Raw genomic sequence first — 19,773 nt, 5'->3', positions numbered from 1 at the left:
ATGGCACCATTGGGGAGGGGGCGCTTATATGTTCCACGAAAGATCATTCTCTCGACGGATGAGGCTCAGGCTGCACGAGAATGCTGCTCAGGTGCTTCCCCCGTCTCCACCCCTGGTAGGGATGTGGAGGCTTTAGGGTCATAGCCGATGCTGCGGCATACCATTGGACCAGCACAAGAACCTGGGGCTCCACGAGCCCGTGGTGTTCTGCTTGGTTTGAGCGCGATGGCCTGCCAGACGGCCCTGGGGCCATGGTTATAAGCAGTAACTGTTCTAAAATAGTGTCATGGCCCACTGCGCCTTTCATTCATAGGCTGATGGAAATATTAATGCACATGACAACACGAATTGGACGCACAGCCTTACGGGCTGTGCCCGAACCAACTTGACACGTTTATCGGCTGGTGAACTATCCCTCCCCCAAGAGGATCCGTATAAACCCAGACACCACGCAGTAGCCTTTCGGGGAGTTTAGCTGCTGTTTACCACAAGGCATCGCGAATCTTGCGCCAGGATAGCAGAGGCTAACTGTAGTTAGTCAGGGTTTGGTTGGGCACCGTGCCGATCTTCTCGCCAATCTGACTGATAATTCGGGACAGTCGCTTATCTGTGGCCCGTTGGATCCCCTGGTCAGCGTAAGATAGAATTCCGCGCTGATCCCCGGAAGGCTGTGATATTCGGGTGCTTGTTCAGCCACAGCGTGAATGTGCTTCTATTCATGATGAGTCTTATAGCGACCAACGCTTGGTCTCCTGGACAGCTCATGATACAACATCAGTCGACGAGTGAAATGAGCGACTCAATGAGCTAGCAATGTACTCCGTAGGGTCGACTCCAAACGGTTTTCTGAACACGAGGTACGGAGTACTCCGTACGTAACTACATGCGGGCTGACCCACTACATCAGCCCCAAGCTGTAGTACCCAAATTGGGCGCAGATACAATGGAGTATGTCAACCCGTGCCTTTGCTGCAGCACGCTCGGCTATGCCTGTGAGTAGGCTGGATTGCTTTTCTGGGTCTGCTGACTCGTAGAAGTCTTTGACGCTGTGAAAATCGCCGTTGGTGATGTCTTCATCTAGTTGTGCTGACAGACGTTCTTCCGTGGACGATGGCATGAGGAAAGGGACGTTGAAATAAAATCTTGTACCCTGTGTCCCACAAAGCAAGCAAGCAGTGTGGGTGTCTTGTTCTCCTGGCGAACAGTGGAAGGGACCCTCTCTTGAGTTGACAATGGTTTTCTCCTGCTATGCTTACCTGCGATCGGAAACTCCGAACAAAAGACACCCAACCACGCTAATCATGGACTCGTATTTCTAGTAGTTCCACTCTTTTATGATAGTTGGCCCGACACAGAATACCATTGACAAAGGCCACTTTACAAGTGGCCAGTGTATGGAGTACACCCCAGCGATCAGCTGTCGCCGTAATAAGCACCTTTCAGCGCCGTGACTAACAGCGAGCTAGCAAGGATAGCCCTGACACATAGGTTGCTTCTTGCAGACCTTCGTGGATTAAGAGCTATCCACTCCAGAAATTATGTGGTAGGCTTTAGGAAACAAACCAAGAGTGTCTGGGGTCCATACATTTGCTACTTCGCGACCCAGTAAAGGTATGTACAGGAGCACCGGAGGATAATTTTGACTGAGTAACATATGAAAAAGAATACTGAATAACGAAAAACAAGTGTGGGTAAATCAGCCAATTGATAAGGACTCGACCGTCCACTTTCCCCTGAAGGAAGGGGAGATATCGAGATGGCCGGTTGATGTTCTGTTCCAGTTTCCAGCGGCAAGAGAGACTTCTTCATTGCCGACGGTGTAATTCTGAATCACCAAACCCGTTCCATTCGCTGAATGCGCTCCAATCGTGACGGTCCTGTTTCCGTGATTAGGGTCAGTAAATCCCCGGACGGCACTGTACTCCAGCTGCGTAGTAGCAGGTGAGAACTCCTCAATCCAGGCGTTGATAATCCGGAAACGATCGAGATTTGACATCAGATTCATGCCGACCAGCGCTGGAGATATGCCTTCCGATCGAATATTAGAGACGGTATAGTTCGCAATCGTGTTTCTGGTATTCGCAGTATCCGTCGCTGCCGGATCTTCGTAACTGGCTGCGCATCCTACCAATGCTCGAGGGTAGTACTCTGAGCCACCTTGGTATCTGCTGTGGATCACGTCGACCCGGTCAACTGAAATGTTGGCTATATTACGTGAATACCAACCAAGCTGGATAATCGGGGCATTGTTCGTTTTCCACACCACGATTCGTTCGGCGCGGACATTTGAATAGTAGGTCTTGATGGTGTCATCCCCAGAGTGGTAGAACACATCGCGGACATGGCTGTTTGGATACATCTGCAGGCCATCTGTCTGCGTGTAGAAGGCACCAACCTGCTTGTAATCGGCTACATCTACGGTGAAGTTTTCAAGATCTCCGTAGAAGTCCATGGCATTGAACGGTTGTGCGTTGGTGGTGATACCGTGGATGGTCCAGGATTGTCCGGCCGTGATACCGTCTCCTCTCCACATCTTGAGGGATGTCGCATCGGACTTGTTGTTGCTATATCCTGAGGCGACGTTGGCCTGGTAAACGTATTGCTCGCCGGATAAAACACCAAACCCGCTTGCTTTTAAAGGTGAATCGCTGTTCATGTATTGCACAGCTCCCTTGACATACGCTCCGGGAGCCAGGTACACCCATTTTACGGAAGGACTCAGAATGGCGTGTGCATTGCCAGTGAAATAATAAACCCCAGGATTAAAAACAACCACGGATTGATTGATTGCGTCCAGGCCACTGACATATCCCCGTGGAATTTCGTATAGATCGTCGCGCTTGGATGGAACCATATCCGATGGCGGGAAGGGACTAGCAAATATCAAGAGCGCGTTCAACGGCTCTCGTCCAACCGTCGGCATCGACTCGTTGTAGCTGGGAACATAGGAGTCGCCGGATGGATTCGCGTTCTGCACGTAGTGGGAATTGACCCCTGGACCAGCATTCCGATACTCCCAGATATCATCCGCAAATTCGACCGAAAACCGCATTCCGTGGGTTTCAGGGGAATAGGGTACTGATATCAAAGCCGAGCTTCCTTGCGCGGTGACGTTTAGTTGCAAGCTGGATGGTCGGATGGCAACATCTTTGGCAGAGACGTTCTTGCCATCCAACCGGGTCACGTTCACCACCACATCGCGGCTGTATAGGAACTGCGACCAGGCCATTGTTGTTCCAATACTATCTTCGATGGAGATTCCGTCTCCTTCTGGACAAATGGTGTCATAGTCGCCCGGGTAGCAGATCTGGCCTTTTCCACTGCGCGGAATGGTCTCATACACGAAAGAGTTGTACAACTCGTCGCGATGTGCTCTGCTGACCTGCACCGAATAGAGGTGCGACTGACGAACATTGACATCGGCCACTGGGCCTTTTGTGTTGATTTCACCCGTTGCATGCCACCATGTTTTCAAATCGTGGAAGTCGGCAGTGCAATTGACGGCACTTGACGCATAGTAACTAGATGAATAACTTGGATGATCCACCCTGCGAGCACAAGTGGGAATGAGGGAGGCAGATAACGACAGTAATACCTCGAGTGTTTTCATCAGAGCCATTTGTGCTATCGGTTCAGGCCAAAGGGATTCAATTGTAAATAATTGCTTGTGTGCACTGGCAAAATGTTGAGAGCAACAGCCAGACAAAAGGATATTGATTATAGAGGAAAGATGTATTTCTTTTCTTATTAATTTGTATTCCTGTAGTTGATATACGGCAGCAAAACCAGCTCACCGAGCCATCCAATTCCAACACAGATCAGCCCGATAAATGTCCGCCTCCTTCGGATTCTGTCGGGCCGAAGTGTTACAGGATGTTGGAATTAATTATATCACAAAGTTTTATCAAAATTAACCTTGATGCGGGATTCGAATGCTCGTGATATGAGCTGATGCAATTGACTGGTACCGGGCCTCAAAGAACAGTAAACATAGATGAGTGAAGCAGAATTGGAACTATACACAGATCAGGCAAGACATATTCGAGCACTTACTCTACACTAACCACAGGAACGGGACGATAATAAGGTGGGTTTTAGCAAATATAAAACGGTGGGATGGCATCAATAGACAATTTACTACGCGGTTAGGGTTCCCTATTGTAATATGGCCACTCCAGCATTGTATACTAGGTCAATAACTTTCGAATTTTTTCCTTAGCAAGGTCAAAACTTTGCACAAAATCAATTGATTATTGTTCCTTATCTTTTACTCTTGTTCGTTTTCTTTTCAAACAAACCCTCGCGATCCACTTTTGCAATGGAAAAGACCGCAAATGTTTCGCTCTCCTCCCAGCATGACCTCCCGACCGGGCCTCACAAGAAGTTAGGCGAACTACATAGCATTAGTGGTAGTTGTTCAACGATAGAAGGAGAGGCACACATCAGGAGACTCCGTTTTAGGACGAAATAGACACGTAGAATGCTACTCTTCATGATTTTATTCCCTATTCCATACTTTCTTTCTGTCATTATCACTGTCAGGAAGAAATGCTGCCTTATCGGAAGCAGGCATCGAGTCTTCAAACGTCTTTCATAGTCCCTATCTTGTTTATTCTGCTTCTTATAGAAAGAGCTACTTTGTACTACATTCGAAGAACTCACAGAGCTCAAAAGAGGCCAGAAAGGAAAACTTGAAGCTCAGATCTGATGGGCTATTGCATTCTGTATACAATCAGCAAGGAATCGGCCTCATTCTACGAGTCTACAGCAGGATCCTTAATATTAGATGGCCTTCTCAGGGCAGTGGCCTCGACAGACTTTGAACGCTCCAGCAAAGCTTACCACGAGGCCTCAGATACTCGATCCAGAACACCAGCTGATACCCGGCGTCTCGTCTTTCAAAGTCTAGCAACGACCCATGACAGCAAGAGCTTACCTCTTGACATGGATCATGCAAGGAAAGAGGCCGAACTCAGGGCGTTTGATTTCTCTGATGTGTTAAATGATGAGAGTGCTCTGTTTTTCGCCCAGACCATATGATGAGGATGTCGATGGAATGTCCCATCACTTCCTTGATACGCTCGTCAACGCCCAGCACACACTGATAGGATGGGGCGGTGTCCCGCGAGACTGTTTCGGCAGTTTGCCAAGGAGCTTAGTGGAGGAGATGAGCTCCTTCGCCATCTCAGTATCCCGCAGGATGAGTATCAAGCTTTTGTGAAGCTTTTCCTGATTGCGCACGTTGGGCGACCGATTGTCCAGATTGAGCAATCTGTAGATCTAGACCGCATCTCGCACTATATCGTCAGAAGCTTTGCTCAGGATTCTAATTTCGGCATCACCTGGGAGATGTTTGAGCAGGCCAGAAATGGACTGGTATGTCTCTGATTGGATATTCACCTGATAGAAAAAAAGTTAACTGAAACAGCCGGAGTCATTGATACGTCTTCGCCGTTTCCTATTCCTTTTTTACAAACTATTAAATGAAATCGATATTAAAGACTGTCTACCAAAACCAGGCTACATAGCACCGGACCCATTCTCTCCCAGCTGGGGATGATTTTGTCTGAGATAGTGACTTTTGGCAGTATCCAGCTGCGCAAGTACTACTAACTCTACTGAGAGTATAACATCGATAAATGCTAGCATCCTTGCGAAACAGATCACTACGACTCAAACCGCCGCAGTCCTCTACAGACCCAGTCACCCTCCTCATCTCCGGGAAACTCACCCAGACAGGCGAAAGGGCTGTTCTCGGATATCGTCTCCCGTGGTTTAACTCCGGTGACCCGGATCCTTGTCTCCTATTTCAGCTCAGTCCCCTCCACGACGTCTTCAGGAGCGATAGTGCCGGTCGACCAGGCCGAAAAAATGATAGCAATGAAAATCTTATTTTCAGGGAGAGGAGCAACGAAAGGCGTTGATTTTGGGGAAGGACTGTAACGGGCAACTATCTCTTACCATGTTTCTAGGAAGGGTATGTACGATGCGACTGCTTGGAGGGGAGACTGGCAGGCAGATGTGCAGGTGGAGGAGATTGAGATATGGATGGAGCTGTGATGCCCCATAACTGGAGTAGACGATGGAGAGGGTTCCTGCCAGACCATGCATGTCCAACTATACCACAGTTGCTGCACCTTGATGGTGCCCGTTTATCTACCCTTAACTCTTGCAGCTCCTCGGCTTCTTAGGCAAGCTGTTGCCCTTCAGCACCTGTAAGGATCCTATAGCTTCATGCTTGCGCGTTTGGTGTTGATAGCTTAACCATTGGCTCTCTCGTTTTCGTACCTAGGGGTTCTCGCCCCCGTCATGCTTTGTAGAAAGATATCTTCGACAAAGGCAACAAATATAGAAGCAAGGGCAATTGAGTACATATATCTAGTTGTTGGCTAAGTTCTGACTTTGAAGGAGTACGGGAGGATAAGTCATGGTTGACGCACTAGCATGCTATCTTACTCAGGCTCAGGGCTTGCTCAGGTTTACTAGAACAGAATTCCATCTTTCTAGAAAATTCGATATATATGCAATTTTACCCTAAATGAACAACTCTATTTGCATCAAAAACCAAGTCGAGGGAATTACCCCCGAATCTCCCATAACCGAATCCGCCCCTGCTCGTTCGCAACAGCCAACAGCTCCGAATTAGGTGAGACAGCCACCGATGAAATCCGGCCCATGGGCGTATTCGATGTAGGCCAGTTGCGGTAGACGGTGCAGGTGGGGAGGTGAACTAGAGGTATCAGTTAAAACCAAAGCTGGAGTAACGTAAAGGGAAAGGGGAAGCATACCCAATCTCAACGCATCTCTCTTCCACCGAGAAGCCATAACCATAAACTGACCATCCGGCGCAAACACAAGGTGGCTGATAGGTGTCGTGAGCTGGTCCAGCGCACGCACAGGGGTCGGGTTGCGCGGGATTCCAGCGTTTTCAGACTTGGCAGCCTTGTCGTTGGGAATCCACTCTCGTCGGTCATACACGTTGACAATACCACTCGAACTACCCACAGAAACCCATCTGTCACCACCGAGATGCACAGGACCATTCTTTCCACCGAGGCTCAGCACCGTGGTGCCCACGGCACCGGCGTCGACCCAGCGCGCGACGATACGGTTCAATCTCGCGTCCCATTCGGAGACTTCGCCATTCTTGCTGACAACCGTCATACCCTCGCCATCGCTCCACCATGCGAAATCACCGACACCTCCGCGACCGTCAATGCGCACCTGCGCAACCCACTGCGCGGTTCCCGAGTCGAGGATATTGATAAGACCACCGCCCTTCCGCGAAGATCCAACGAGTCCGATATACCGTCCACAGGGTGAGAGCTTGAACCGTTCCATGGACTTTTGCTCCTCCTTGCGGTCTGCGGTGCCGTTGACTTTGTCGACTTTGCCCGTGTCAAGGTCCCAGATGTGGAAGTAGCGGCGGCGGCCGGAGGCGAAGACTTTGGTGCCGGTTGGGTGGGAGAAGGCGGAAGTGTGGATGGGCGTGCGGCGGATGTGGAGGGATGTAAGAAGGGGGTTGGGAGCGGGTGCTGAGGGGGAGATATGATGGAGAAAGAGGGTTGATGCTGGGCCGGAGGAGAGGAGAACGGGGTAGTGGGGATGGAAGGTGAGGGAGTCGATGGAGGACTATACCTTAGTTAGCAGTAAACTCAGATGAATAGGGTAAAGAAACGTACCGGCTGATCCTTTCCAACGTCCTTCAATCTCTGAATATCCACAACCTCCTGGCGCAACTTTCTCTTCCCGCCTGAGCCAGTGTTCTCCTCTACGCCACGGGTAAGATCCGTCGCATTCTGAAGCAACTTGGCCAGTGGCTGCGTGGAAACCTGCTCCTCCTCGTCATCCGTATCCATCTCATTGTCCGAATGATCGCTGCCCTTGTCCTTCGCCTGGTTCACCTCCGGGTTCGCCCAGTCCGGCACGGGGTTCAATTGCTGGAAGTGTCTGCGTAAACGACGGACATACTCCTTGCCGTTAATCACATCATCAGCCTCGGTGTTGCGCAGCTTGCGCAACCGCTGATGGCTTGCCAGAGAAATGGTAAGGTTCTCATCGTCGCTATCGTGCCACGCCGCAGGCGGGCCTTCATCTTCGCTTTCTCCATCGGAGGGGGCTTCGGGGGAATCAGCAAGATCGGTAGAGACAGGGCCCGCTCCGGAGTCAAGGAAGAAGAGCTAGCAGCCTACATTAGCCATACAATCACAGGGAAAACAGCAAAGGCAACAAACATCAGAATCATCAACACCCTCCAACCCCTTCTCCTCTCCATCACTTCCCTCTCCTTCTTCACCCTCCCCAGCACTTTCCTCATCACTCGTCACCCCCCAGGCCATCAACCCCTGATCCTGCTGGCTCTTCAATGCACCCTGAAACCCCTCATCATCTCCGAAAAGCATGCGCTCGAGTTTCTTCTCTGTCGCGTCCTTCTCGCGGATTGCTTCCTCGTCCGCATCTCCCTCTGCGCCGTTATCCATCTCAACATCGCTGTCCTCTTGTCTCATGACATTGGCGCTCTCGAAGGGAGACCGCGAGCTGGTCTTGACCTTCGGCGCTTTTTTCTGTTTCTGCGCGACGGCGGTCTTGGGCATTTTGGTCAATTGGTGGTGTCGTTGGGACACCAAAGTAGATCAATTATAAGAAGCGCGTGATCTCAAAATAAGTATGAGAGAAGTTTTTGCAGGTGCAAACGTCCTGCGCAAAGATTGTCGACAAGACCCGAGACTTTTCTGTTCTGCGAATATTTTTCTTCGGTGGCGGCAGAATAAGGCGGCGATAAAGGGCGGTGAGATATACATTAGGGCATGGCCAACTAGCATGCGTCTACATTTAGAAGAGGAAGTATTTCAAGATATATAGACTGGTTTTTTGTTCCAAACTCCTGTATATGTTGATGGGTGGTAAACAATGAAACAAAGTACACGAAGCTGATCCCATACGCCCAACCAATCAATCAACGCCATAGACATGAAATTGGTCATCATAAAAATTCGTAAAACAATAGCTTTTCATCAAGTCAAAGGATGTTGGATCCTCAGTTATGGCTGCTGCTGCTGCTGCTGCTTGATCCAGACGATGACGAAGAAGCGCTGTGCATCCGGCCGACCGTGTGATTGTATATAGCACGGATAGAACTGAAGCCATGCAGGGCTTCCTTAGCATGCGAGGGCGAATCCAGTGGGTTTCCGTTCTTTGCATGGCCTTCTTCCGCATCCAGAATCCCATCATCCTCCAGACCTGCCAGCAGGGCATTGCGCTGGTCGTTCTCGCCATCGACCAATGTGCCTTCGCGGTCATCGTCCTCAGCTAGCATCTCGTCGACTGGTGTCATGGGTTTCTTGATGAAGGTGTCGATAATGTAGTACTGGATCGCGTTCATGATCAGGGGGAACAGTAGCATGACAAATATCACCTGAATAGCCGTGTTCCCTTCTGTCCATTGAAGCGCCCAGTCACCCACTTTGACGATAAATGGTATGAAATGGATAAGGAAGAAGACGCATATCTTCATGCCCAGCAACCCAATGAAGTATATCATGGACTGCTTGAACCACCATGTCGCACGGGGAGGGTGTCCATAATTTCCGGATTCGATAGACTCAGGAGGGTTTGCGAGGGGAGTATAAGACGCTAAAGCGTTCAGAATTCGAAGGATGAAGATGAGGATCGGAATTCCAAGGGTAGTCTAAAGAATTAGTTACTGATTCAAACATCGCATAAAAGAGCAGAACTTACATCAATTCCAATATTCAGCAGATAGAATGAACACGGATTCGGTTTATATGTGCTCGTGATGTCAAACTGACCCGCAGAAAACATAGACATCAAGAGATTCGCGAGATGAAGCATCGCGGATCCAAAGACCTGCTTGGAAACGTCGAATGCCCACACCTTGACTGGTCGTTGCGGTCTTTCCCTCCATCGCTTGTATACCAAAGATAGTAATGCTAGCGCCCCGAGCGCCGCTTGTATGATGAGTGAAAATGATCCGAGCAGTCTACATTCTCCATTGCCGTCATCTTGAGGGTTGTTCTCCGCATAAGACGCAGCTTGAGTTTCAGACAATGTAGAGTCGGAAAGGATACTGGTGGTCGTTGCTGCAAGGACGGTGGTGGTGGTCGCTGCAGTCAACGAGGCAAGGGTCGAATCCATGCCGATTCGATTCGCAACTCGTGCGGTTTCTCGAACAAAGGGTGGAAAGTTGAGGAAAGTCGGAACGAGGGAAGAGGAATGAGGATGTTTGTCTGTTGGTCGCTATACACGGCAGACAGACATGGACGGCGGGCGGCTGGCGAGGTTGACGGTCAGATGGCGTTGAGGGGCGATTGGTGATTGACAAGTGAGACAAGGCATACAGCACAGCAGATCAACGCCTCACTCGTGAACTGTTCCCTGTGATAGTTGGAGTTTGGCGATGGAGAGAGTACTCTGCGCATGGGAGGAAAGTCAAAAGGAGAAAAAAAGGGACATATCTTTTGCCAGCAAAAGCAGTGTTTATTGGGCTATTAGCAATGGAATGACTCTCGCCATGCATAATTGACTCTGTTAACACTGCCCCATCCCGCAGGCGGTGAGTGGCGCAGCTGGATGTTTCATGGAATACGATTTTTTTTTTACGGTCGGGGATCAGAAGCAATCAATAGCGGGAAAGGGTCTCGAGGCTAAGTGATAGTTAGATTGAGATCGTGATAAATTAGATTTGTGGGTTTCAAAAAGAAAAATAAAAGAACTGCCCCCAACCAGGATCGAACTGGTGACCTCGGGATTTCAACCCTGTTAACCAGGGATGTCACAAGACTATGAGACCCGCGTCATGACCAACTAGACCATAGAGGCAATTGTTGATAAGGCCTGCCCTTATTGTGTCTGACAAGAGTAAAAGCAGCCCATGCACGAACCTGATCGACCATACCCCTGGGGTATCTCTGCATGCATTTACTTCTCTATTAGTGTTGCTCTCTACTCTATCTGTGAAGTAATTCCATTGCAGGGGGTCTATAGTACAAAGCCCCTGCAGGTCCGGGCCGAGTCGACGAGTTGCAACAGCTGTCTGCTCTCAGTTATGGTCCATCAACTTCCATTGGGGTGCTCAGTATTAGATACATCTTGTTCCATCTGGGCTTCTCCTTCGTTTCTGAGGTCTACTTGAGTTCGGTCTTCCTAAAATCATCCGAGTCCGAGAAACTCCGCACAGAGCAGAGCCGCTTTTATACCCTTCCGGAGCACGTGTTACCATCTTTTCTCAGGTGGATGACATGAAGAATCGACAAATCCTCAAATTGGGTTTGGCTTCTGTATCACAATAGTCGTCCTAACTTACCAACAGTTGCCTCCATGGTCTAGTTGGTCATGACGCGGGTCTCATAGTCTTGTGACATCCCTGGTTAACAGGGTTGAAATCCCGAGGTCACCAGTTCGATCCTGGTTGGGGGCATCCTTTTTTGCACTTTTCATGCCGAGTTTATTGTTTTTGGACTTTGATAGATAATCTTGTGAATTGGCTTAGCTAGCTCTGATTCACATGTTTTGCTTACTCCAAGAAAGTTGTACTACTGTATATATAACTTGACCCGATAGGTAGATGAACCCGCTAAGATATACAAGCAAGTACGAAGTGCAATACACACTAACTACTTGAAGAGTACACGTGGAATTATATGGGAAAGATTCAATCCAATTGGAGCAAAGGTCTTCTACCAGCCTTGCCGCCTATACCCTAATCAAGCAGCAACATAGACAACAAAGCCGCAAGACCCATCCATCATCAACCGTATATTCCATTAGATCATGAGACGCTCAACCTTGTCCTTGATGGTGCGGATCTGGCCCATAAGGTCACTAGCCTCGTTGGTAGTGATACTGGCGGCGATCACAGGACGGGAGACACCGGTGGCCCGACCCAGGGCGAGCTTGCTGGGGACATAGATATACGGCACATTCTTGTCCTCAGCAAGGAGAGGCAGGTGAAGGAGAATGGCCAGGGGAGAGGTGTCGGCAGCCAGGATGACGATCTCAGCAGTTCCGCGGTTAAGGGTCTTGGTGGCTGTTCGAAGAACATATGTTAGTAGCTTATTCAATCAAGTATAGAGATCAAAAGATACAGTTTCTTCTGCTTCTCGCGTTTTAAAAAGACCGATTTAACTGCCCGTGACCCTGAAGCAGTCGGAGCAGACTTCGGAGGTTCCCTTCGCAGATTTTACGGATGGAGGTCGACTCACCTTCGTTGGCACCCTTCTTCAGCTGACGGTAGTGAGAAGCCTGCTGGACAAGGTCCAACAGGTTCTGGGTCAAGGCCTCGTCGGCGATGGGCCAGGCTGAATACGGAAAACCTCGTCAGTCGAAGTCTGCAAAAACAAAATCAGTAGAATGGCGCACTCACCGGCATTGGGCTCTTCTCCTGCAGGCATGATGATGTCCTCGTTTCTTTCCCGTGAAAATGAATATAAAAATGGCTCACTCAAAGGATCACTGCCGTGTTGCAGAGTTAGTTGTGTATAGTGAAGAATGACTTTTTTTTGCCCGTCCGGAGAGAAAGAAAATCTCGATAGTGGTGGGGCCGGGCGGTGAGTGGGACTAGCCGCATTTGGGTTAGTTGGCAGCTTCTTGGGATTTTGTACAAGCACCGATCATGATGACAGTGGCGAGCTGTAGAAATTTACAAAGATAATATGATAGTCGTTGTATATGAGAAGAGTATAAGAGTTGGGGCCATTACACGTAAATTCTAAAAAGGAGGTCTCAGCCGGCGGTGACGGCCAGTGGCAGTACCATAGTAGAAACAGTGCTCGGATGCTGAAAGCGTCTGCAAAGCGCAAATCCTGCCAGGGCTCGAAATCTTGTTGGACGCTTCTGCATTGTACAGCTCATCAGTTCAAGGAACGCGGTACACGCGTGGATAGCTACGGATAGCTTCAATCATACTGCTGCGCGATTATGGCACCCGACCGAGGCCGGTCCGTAAGAGATATCATTGTAACCAGTAATAACTGAGAATAACTGAGTGGCATGCCTTTGCCCTCGAGAGCTCATCATTCATTCTGTACCATTTCCCGGGACCTGACGAGCAGAGTTCTCTTTCTCACCCTGTCGACGTCGAATCCTCATACCCCAAGTGAAGAAAGAAAAACCATGACACCCGTAGGAATCAAATAGGAATAAAAGAAAATAAAAATAAAAAAAAAAGATAAACGCCGGAAACCCCACAGCCAACCCATTATAGACAACGTGCAGCTAGATGTCTGCAAAGGGGACCAAGAGAACGAGAACCTTTCCCCCTCCTCATCATTCTATACCATGCTGCTGTTTGAGACGTTCAAGATTTTCTTGTCTTTCCGAAAGGTCCTCTTTCGAACGAACCATTTTCTCCGGCTGGTGATAGAGAACTGCAGTGAGAGAAAGGAAATTAGCGACTGGTCTCTCTTTTCTCTCCACCATCCTCGTGTACATACCGACGAGGTATCTGTTCTGGAAATTGAATCCATTGAGCTTATCGCATGCCTGTTTGGCGTCGTGCACGTCCTCGTAGACAACAAATGCGGTTCCCTTGGAGTTGTTCGCAATACCCTGACGTATTTGCCTATGAGGAGAATCGATAATAGTTAGACATGTCTCCTTGTCTGTTAAGAGCTGATGCTTGGGTATCTCCGACTTACCGAATAGGCCCAAACTTGCCGAAAAGGTCGAACAGTTGCTCTGCAGTCACGTTGTAGCTATCGGATACATGACGGTTAGCTGAGATCGCTAGGAGATGCTATGGGCGAAACGAGATGCCAAATTCGACGTATTGATGCAGTTGGTAGTGGTCACGCTGGAAGTACGTACTTGAGGTTCTTGACAAATAGAATCCTGTTGAAAAAAGAAGAAAAAAATTAGCATAAGCGATCTAGCTGCACGAATGACACAGATAACGATCAAGAGCCATCGCAGTTCCTAAGCTTGGAAGCTGCCTTCGATGGGAGGGGCAATCATAGCAATCATACCGATTTGCTTCGGGGGCGAGCTTCCGGCTCATTCTCAGGCGTGCAAAAAGAATCGAGAGAGTGAGATTAAATGGTAGAAAGACCCAAGCCCTCAGGCAATGGTATATATAAAGTAGAGTAGAAAGAAGGAGAGGAAGAAGAAGTAGAAGTAGAGGGAAGAGAGAGAAGAGAGAAAGTGAAGGCGTCAATCAATCGAACCGCTCGAGGTTGCGACGGGGGGTGCCTTTCCCGATCGGGACTAGACGGTCCGTTGAGCCTCACTTGGAACTCCCTCTTCGTATTACAGCTGAACATCCTCGTTCAGATACAGCGTCCATTTTCAACAATACTTTCCTCTCTCTCTTCATATCTCTCTCTGTTAATATCTATCTCCATGGCCTGATAGCACGCCCGGGTCCTGGTATGCTCCGCCGCAAACGATCGCGCCCGCTGCCTTTGCCTTTGCCGTCGCCTTCCAGGCTTGTCCTCGTCGACATACTATCGCTCAGCTAGCATTCACTCATTCAATTGCATCTCTTCACCGTCGTCATTACAGTCTCCATTGATCCTACTCTGCGTCCTTCTTCTACGCGCTCTTGTTATCGCCGGGGGTTCAGTCGCTCTTCTCCCGCCGCTCCCTTAAACTAAGCCGGCAGACTCACTTAACTTCATCCCGTCAAACCTCTCCCTCCGCCGCGCTCTCGCCCACCTCCCATCCCCTCAACCACCTCTTTTGCTTCCTTTTTGCTTCTACATTGCATTTCATTTTTCATCGCGCGATTTTCTTCTTGCCAGGAATGGTTCTTCCTTCGCCTGCTCTTGTCGTTCTCTAGCCTGCGTGGTCAAACATTTCCTCCCCGCTTTGCACCCGCTTGCCGCAACCGCATCTGAGTCCTCCGGCTCTTTTCATCTTCCTCTATCTCTCTCTTCTATAATCTGAAACCTCGATATTCATCCTCTAGCACCAGGATGATGGGTGCTACTTCGTTTCTTAATCACCTTGGAAACCGCCCGCCGCGGTACCGCACTCCTTCCCCTCCGCGACGCGCTGTCGAACCGATCACACCCTCCACAAATACCACCGATTTCCGCGCTTCTTCGACAGAGCGCAACATCCATAAGCACGCGGGCAATGACCGCGATCGGTTGAAGTCGGAAAATGGTCGTTATCCCATGGCGGATGATGGCTCCCATCATCGATCCGGTCATGGCCGGTCGAGTTCAACAATTGACACCCTCGCGACAATCGCTCTAGCGACGAGTCCGACATTCGCACCTCTCTCTTACCGACCACCATCGCAAAGTTCAACACCGGGGATGCCTCTCTTTCCCGAAATGAGAGACTCGATTGAACCTCCGGCTAAGCGTCAACGGTCGGAGAAGGGTCCGTCGCCTTTTCAGCCTCCGCCCCATCCCCCGACAGACGCGGCACCATCACACACCAATACCTCTTCCTCTTTCTTTGACAGTATGAAAACAGATGCAGAACTCTTGTTGAATTTTGCACGACCAAGTAATTTCCCCCCGATCGCTCAACCACCGAAACGAGTGAGCATTGACGGATCGTCTCACGACTATGGGAACGAATCGAAGCGGCAGAAAATTGGCTCCGGGTCTACATACTTGGCACCAGATTATGAATGGTCTATGTATAATGCTTCCGGGAATAACCTCGTTCCGACATCCCGCACTCGTTCCCAGTCGGATGGCTCGACCGTTGCCCGGCCAGTCATTCGCGATGTCCGCCCGAACACGAGCTCGTCCACTGTTCCACCAATTGCATGGCAGGAGGAGACGGAATATAGCTGGAATAAACCGGCGACTAGCGCACAAGGAAACGCTGGGGACAATGATGTCGAAGGCTCTGGTGTCCCCGATGCTGGTGTAACGCAGCAGCCAGTGGATGTACCTTCGAAGACAGAAGACGAGACAGACGTCGACGACACCAATCAGGCAACCTGTGCAGCTTGTAACTTGGTTCGGATTCCTGTCGAGACCGAAGATCAAGGCGAAGTGACGTGGATTAGTTGTGATGGTTGCAAGCGGTGGTTTCATATTGTTTGCGCTGGGTTCAAGAATGATCGTGAGATCCGGACGGTTGATAAGTTCATCTGCCGTGGATGTTGGCCCGTCTATGGAAACACCACCTTTGTCCGCAAGTCTTCTCGAGCACGCACAGCGATTGATTATGCTGGTCTCAATCAAGGTCTCGTCAAAGCGCCGTCGAACTCTATGGAGCATCATTACATTGAACCTATACGACAAGGCAAGATTCGCTTCCTCCCAGAGAGCTTCCCTCGCATGCATCCGGATCTAGTCACCGCTGAGTACTTCGAACGAGGCAGTGGTATGTCAGAGCCAATCGTTATCCCGGCTCATTTGAATACTCGGGAATCGACCACAACCGTAGGTGACGACTTTGACGCGCTTGTTGCGGACGCTCCAACTCAGGAGATGTTTGACGAGTTACTTGAGCATCTTCCGGAGGAGGGCGAGAATTATGAGCGAGTCATCGACTGCGGCCAAGATCGATTGGACATGGTGATTCCAGAAGATCTCACTGTCAGAACCGTTGCGGAGCTCTATGGGCCCGAAGAGAGGGTGGAAGTGATTGATGTCAAGTCCCAACAAGGAGAGGACAAGAGGTGGAACATGCAAAAGTGGGCCGATTACTACGAAAGCACAGGAGAGAAGGTTGTTCGGAACGTCATCAGCTTGGAAGTCTCGCAAAGTAGGCTGGGTCGGTTGATCCGCCGGCCAAAGATTGTGCGTGATCTTGACCTGCAAGATGCCGTCTGGCCCAAAGAATTACAGGCAGTCGGTGATTTCCCCAAAGTCCAGTTCTACTGTCTGATGTCCGTTGCCGATTGCTACACCGACTTCCACATTGACTTTGGGGGTTCGTCAGTTTACTACCATATCCTCAAAGGCAAAAAGACCTTCTTCTTCATACCACCCAAGGACAAACACCTGAAGAAGTATGAAGAATGGTGTAACTCGCCTGCTCAAGATAACATCTTCCTGGGCGATCAAACCAAGGAATGCTATCGTGTTGATCTCTCCGAGGGCGACACTATGTTGATCCCGTCCGGATGGATCCACGCCGTGTGGACCCCCGAGAACAGCCTGGTGATCGGCGGTAACTTCCTGACCAGACTCAACTACGGGATGCAAATAAAAATCGCCAAGATTGAGAAGGATACCAAAGTTCCACGGAAGTTCCGGTACCCATTCTTTCAGAAGATCCAATGGTACACGGCATTGAAGTATCTTGAAGAAGATCCGGTCCCACAGAGCGTGTTGGATGCGTTTGCACAGGATGAGAACTACAAGTTCCACAGGGATTATCCTGTTTACTGCGAATTCGGTGAACGGGCCAATGCAGCTCCTGCTGGCTCTCCGTACCATAATTCGCGCTTCTATTCTCAGGGCGAGCTGGAGGGGTTGCCCGATCTCACCAAATATCTCCTTCGAACGGCTTTGATTGCTTCATCATACCTCGTCGAGGGTGTTACCATGGATGCTCGAAACGCGATTAAGCGGTCGATACCGAAGGGGATTGGAGACCCAGTCGACACTATCAGGAAGTTTGGAGTCTGGGTTGCATGGAAACGCGGAAACGAGAAAGCAGCAGAGTGGACTCGTCCGGGAGTGATCGAAAGTAACCCTAAGATCAGTCTTACCGAGAAAAAACCGGCAGGACGCCCTAGCCGCCGGTCTGAGCGCAATGCAGACAATCAACGCATGTATGCTGAGAGACAGGCCGTTCAGTTACCAGAGCAGCAGCTCCAGGAACCTTCTGATGACTATGCAAGTGCTAATCCTGCTGTCTCGCCGGAGAATGGTGTTCCCGCACAGGTTCAACCGCCATCTTCGGGGCCTGTCGTGAAGCAGGAGACTGCTCCCAAGCCTCGCAATACCAACCGAGGTTCCGGGCTCGGACCAAAGCGGGTTGCTTGCGATGCATGTCGGAAACGGAGAATCCGGTGCCGTCATAAGGATGAGCAAAATGACGGCGCATCGGTTAAGCCCATGGTACTAATCAATAATAATGCCTTTGGCCAGGGAATGGGACTGCAGAATCAATCCTCCTTGGGACATGATGATGCAGCCGCAGCAGCGCTGAACTCTCTCGCTGCCGTTGCGTCCGAAGCTGGTCTTCAGGATGGCAGTAGTATCGTGGGATTGAATCAGTTTGAAGCTGCAAAGTACAACCCGGCTGTTACAAATACTCCGACTGTGTCCAAGCTTGCTGATGGTAGCCCTGAAGGCGCCAATTCGGGCAAGAAGGGACGAAGCAAGGCCTGTGATGATTGCCGGAAGAGCAAGCGCCGTTGCATCCACGATGAATACGGCCGAGTCGACCCTGTCAAAGCCCAAGAGCGGTCAAAACCCCGAGCTAGCAATTCCGCCAAACGCCTGCGACCTGACGAGGATGTTAGCTTAGCACCGAGTAAGAAGCCGAAGCAAGAGAGCACTTCGCCGCTTTCCAGACCGTCAAATCTTGATAGAGTCGAAGTGCCATCGTCAACCGTCATCCACAAGGCAGTCGGTTTCGACAACACCTACCCGGAAGCTGTCAACCCAAATAAGCCTTTCTTTGCAGCAAATGTGACGATAGAAGGGAAAGCAGGTGCTTTAGGTCAGGATTCATATGCATCCCCGCCGGCTTTCCAAACGGATACACTATTGTCCAAGGAAGAACCCATGCCAGCTCAACCGACAACCACCTTGGTTTCACCGCCTACTTCGCAAGCTGACGAGATGGATGTTTCTCCAGATCATGTCGATGGAGAAGGAGAAAATCCCAGTGCAATACACACGCCGACATCGAGTTCCCGCCATTCCTCTCGCCAACCTCGTCAAGTTGAAAGATATGCACCTGAAGTCCAAATAGCTGGCAAAACCTCCAGACCAGCATCGCACCCATCATCCGCTCGCCAAACATCTGCGACATCGGCAGCTGCACGCAAGACGCCGCCTGGTCCGTCGTCGGGTCCGAAACGACCGTCCTCGCGTCTTTACGGACCTGCCACGGAAGCAAGACACGCTGGCCACCATGGCACAACGTCAGCGTCAGCATCGCCCGGGCAGGCAGGGAAGAAGCGAACGCGCGAGGAGCCCGATGCGGATAGCATGCGCCTGATTCGAGAACTGCAAGAGCAGGAATTCGGGCTTCGAAAGCGGGGTACACGGGCGTGATTTTCCTCGTTTTAGGGACTTGTTGATTATTCCCCCTTTTGTTTCATTTCTTATGATGGTTAATGATTTGAAGTTGCCGACCTTGACCTCCATGTCATGGTCATTTGACGTTTCTTTTTTTACATATATCGTTATCGTTTTTGCAGGGATGCCTATTATATTTCCGGAGTTTTGACGTGTTCAAGGGGATCATTCCATTTCGGCCTTTTTTACCTTTTCTACTTGTCCAGGGATTGGCGTTTGTTACTTTTACTTCTTCTTTTCTTGTTCCTCTTTTGAGTGAGCTCATCAGGTCCCAGTTTCCACTTTCATTCTTACATCTCGTCGCTTGTTTTCGTTATCATTGTTTAATGCTGTCTCGTGTTTTGGCTCGGCGTTGATGAGATCAATACAATTACTTGTTAATAGCCTTTTCTATTATTTATTATTGGATCGTTTCTGATTATATCCCCATGTTTCTTCCTGCGTTGTGTTTTCGTTGTTGTCTTGTTTTGATCTGATTTGGTCTTATCCTATTTACAGTATAGTATACTACAGAATGCGAGTACAGTAAGCCTGCCAGCTTTATCCTCTCTTTCCCTTGATTGATTGATTGGGTATCATTCAACGA

The 19,773-nt window shown here is 49.8% G+C and overlaps 7 protein-coding genes and 2 non-coding genes across 9 annotated transcripts; 2 read left to right on the top strand and 7 right to left on the bottom strand.

Moving 5' to 3' along the window:
• Positions 1–43: 43 nt before the first annotated feature.
• Positions 44–253, bottom strand: ACHE_80277S (uncharacterized protein; the record flags this gene model as incomplete). The annotated part of the gene is made up of 1 exon (XM_043283629.1): positions 44–253. One exon carries the CDS (start codon positions 251–253, stop codon positions 44–46), a length of 210 nt encoding a protein of 69 aa, XP_043140890.1.
• Positions 254–898: 645 nt separating this feature from the next.
• ACHE_80276S (uncharacterized protein) lies at positions 899–1,117 on the bottom strand (the record flags this gene model as incomplete). Its single annotated transcript, XM_043283628.1, has 1 exon — positions 899–1,117. One exon carries the CDS (start codon positions 1,115–1,117, stop codon positions 899–901), a length of 219 nt encoding a protein of 72 aa, XP_043140889.1.
• A 579-nt stretch (positions 1,118–1,696) lies between these two features.
• Positions 1,697–3,619, bottom strand: ACHE_80275S (uncharacterized protein; the record flags this gene model as incomplete). Its single annotated transcript, XM_043283627.1, has 1 exon — positions 1,697–3,619. The coding sequence occupies one exon, from the start codon at positions 3,617–3,619 to the stop codon at positions 1,697–1,699; it is 1,923 nt and encodes a 640-aa protein (XP_043140888.1).
• Positions 3,620–6,578: 2,959 nt separating this feature from the next.
• Positions 6,579–8,594, bottom strand: ACHE_80274S (WD40 repeat domain-containing protein; the record flags this gene model as incomplete). Its single annotated transcript, XM_043283626.1, has 4 exons — positions 6,579–6,730; positions 6,789–7,632; positions 7,683–8,180; positions 8,235–8,594. The coding sequence occupies 4 exons, from the start codon at positions 8,592–8,594 to the stop codon at positions 6,579–6,581; spliced, it is 1,854 nt and encodes a 617-aa protein (XP_043140887.1).
• Positions 8,595–9,037: 443 nt separating this feature from the next.
• On the bottom strand, positions 9,038–10,155 carry ACHE_80273S (STIMATE family protein; the record flags this gene model as incomplete). Its single annotated transcript, XM_043283625.1, has 2 exons — positions 9,038–9,688; positions 9,739–10,155. The coding sequence occupies 2 exons, from the start codon at positions 10,153–10,155 to the stop codon at positions 9,038–9,040; spliced, it is 1,068 nt and encodes a 355-aa protein (XP_043140886.1).
• Positions 10,156–10,733: 578 nt separating this feature from the next.
• On the bottom strand, positions 10,734–10,839 carry ACHE_t80006S. Its single transcript has one exon. It is a non-coding gene; the product is annotated as a tRNA-Met (tRNA).
• Positions 10,840–11,331: 492 nt separating this feature from the next.
• Positions 11,332–11,437, top strand: ACHE_t80005A. Its single transcript has one exon. It is a non-coding gene; the product is annotated as a tRNA-Met (tRNA).
• A 346-nt stretch (positions 11,438–11,783) lies between these two features.
• SNU13 (RNA binding protein snu13) lies at positions 11,784–12,410 on the bottom strand (the record flags this gene model as incomplete). Its single annotated transcript, XM_043283624.1, has 3 exons — positions 11,784–12,046; positions 12,222–12,317; positions 12,383–12,410. 3 exons carry the CDS (start codon positions 12,408–12,410, stop codon positions 11,784–11,786), a joined length of 387 nt encoding a protein of 128 aa, XP_043140885.1.
• Positions 12,411–14,930: 2,520 nt separating this feature from the next.
• jhd1 ([Histone H3]-lysine-36 demethylase) lies at positions 14,931–19,163 on the top strand (the record flags this gene model as incomplete). Its single annotated transcript, XM_043283623.1, has 1 exon — positions 14,931–19,163. One exon carries the CDS (start codon positions 14,931–14,933, stop codon positions 19,161–19,163), a length of 4,233 nt encoding a protein of 1,410 aa, XP_043140884.1.
• Between the last annotated feature and the right edge of the window lie 610 nt (positions 19,164–19,773).

This window comes from Aspergillus chevalieri, chromosome 8, assembly GCF_016861735.1.
Source record: "Aspergillus chevalieri M1 DNA, chromosome 8, nearly complete sequence".
Lineage (NCBI taxonomy): Eukaryota > Fungi > Ascomycota > Eurotiomycetes > Eurotiales > Aspergillaceae > Aspergillus > Aspergillus chevalieri.
Note: the sequence above shows the minus strand (reverse complement) of the source record. Positions and strands in the feature narration are given on the sequence as shown.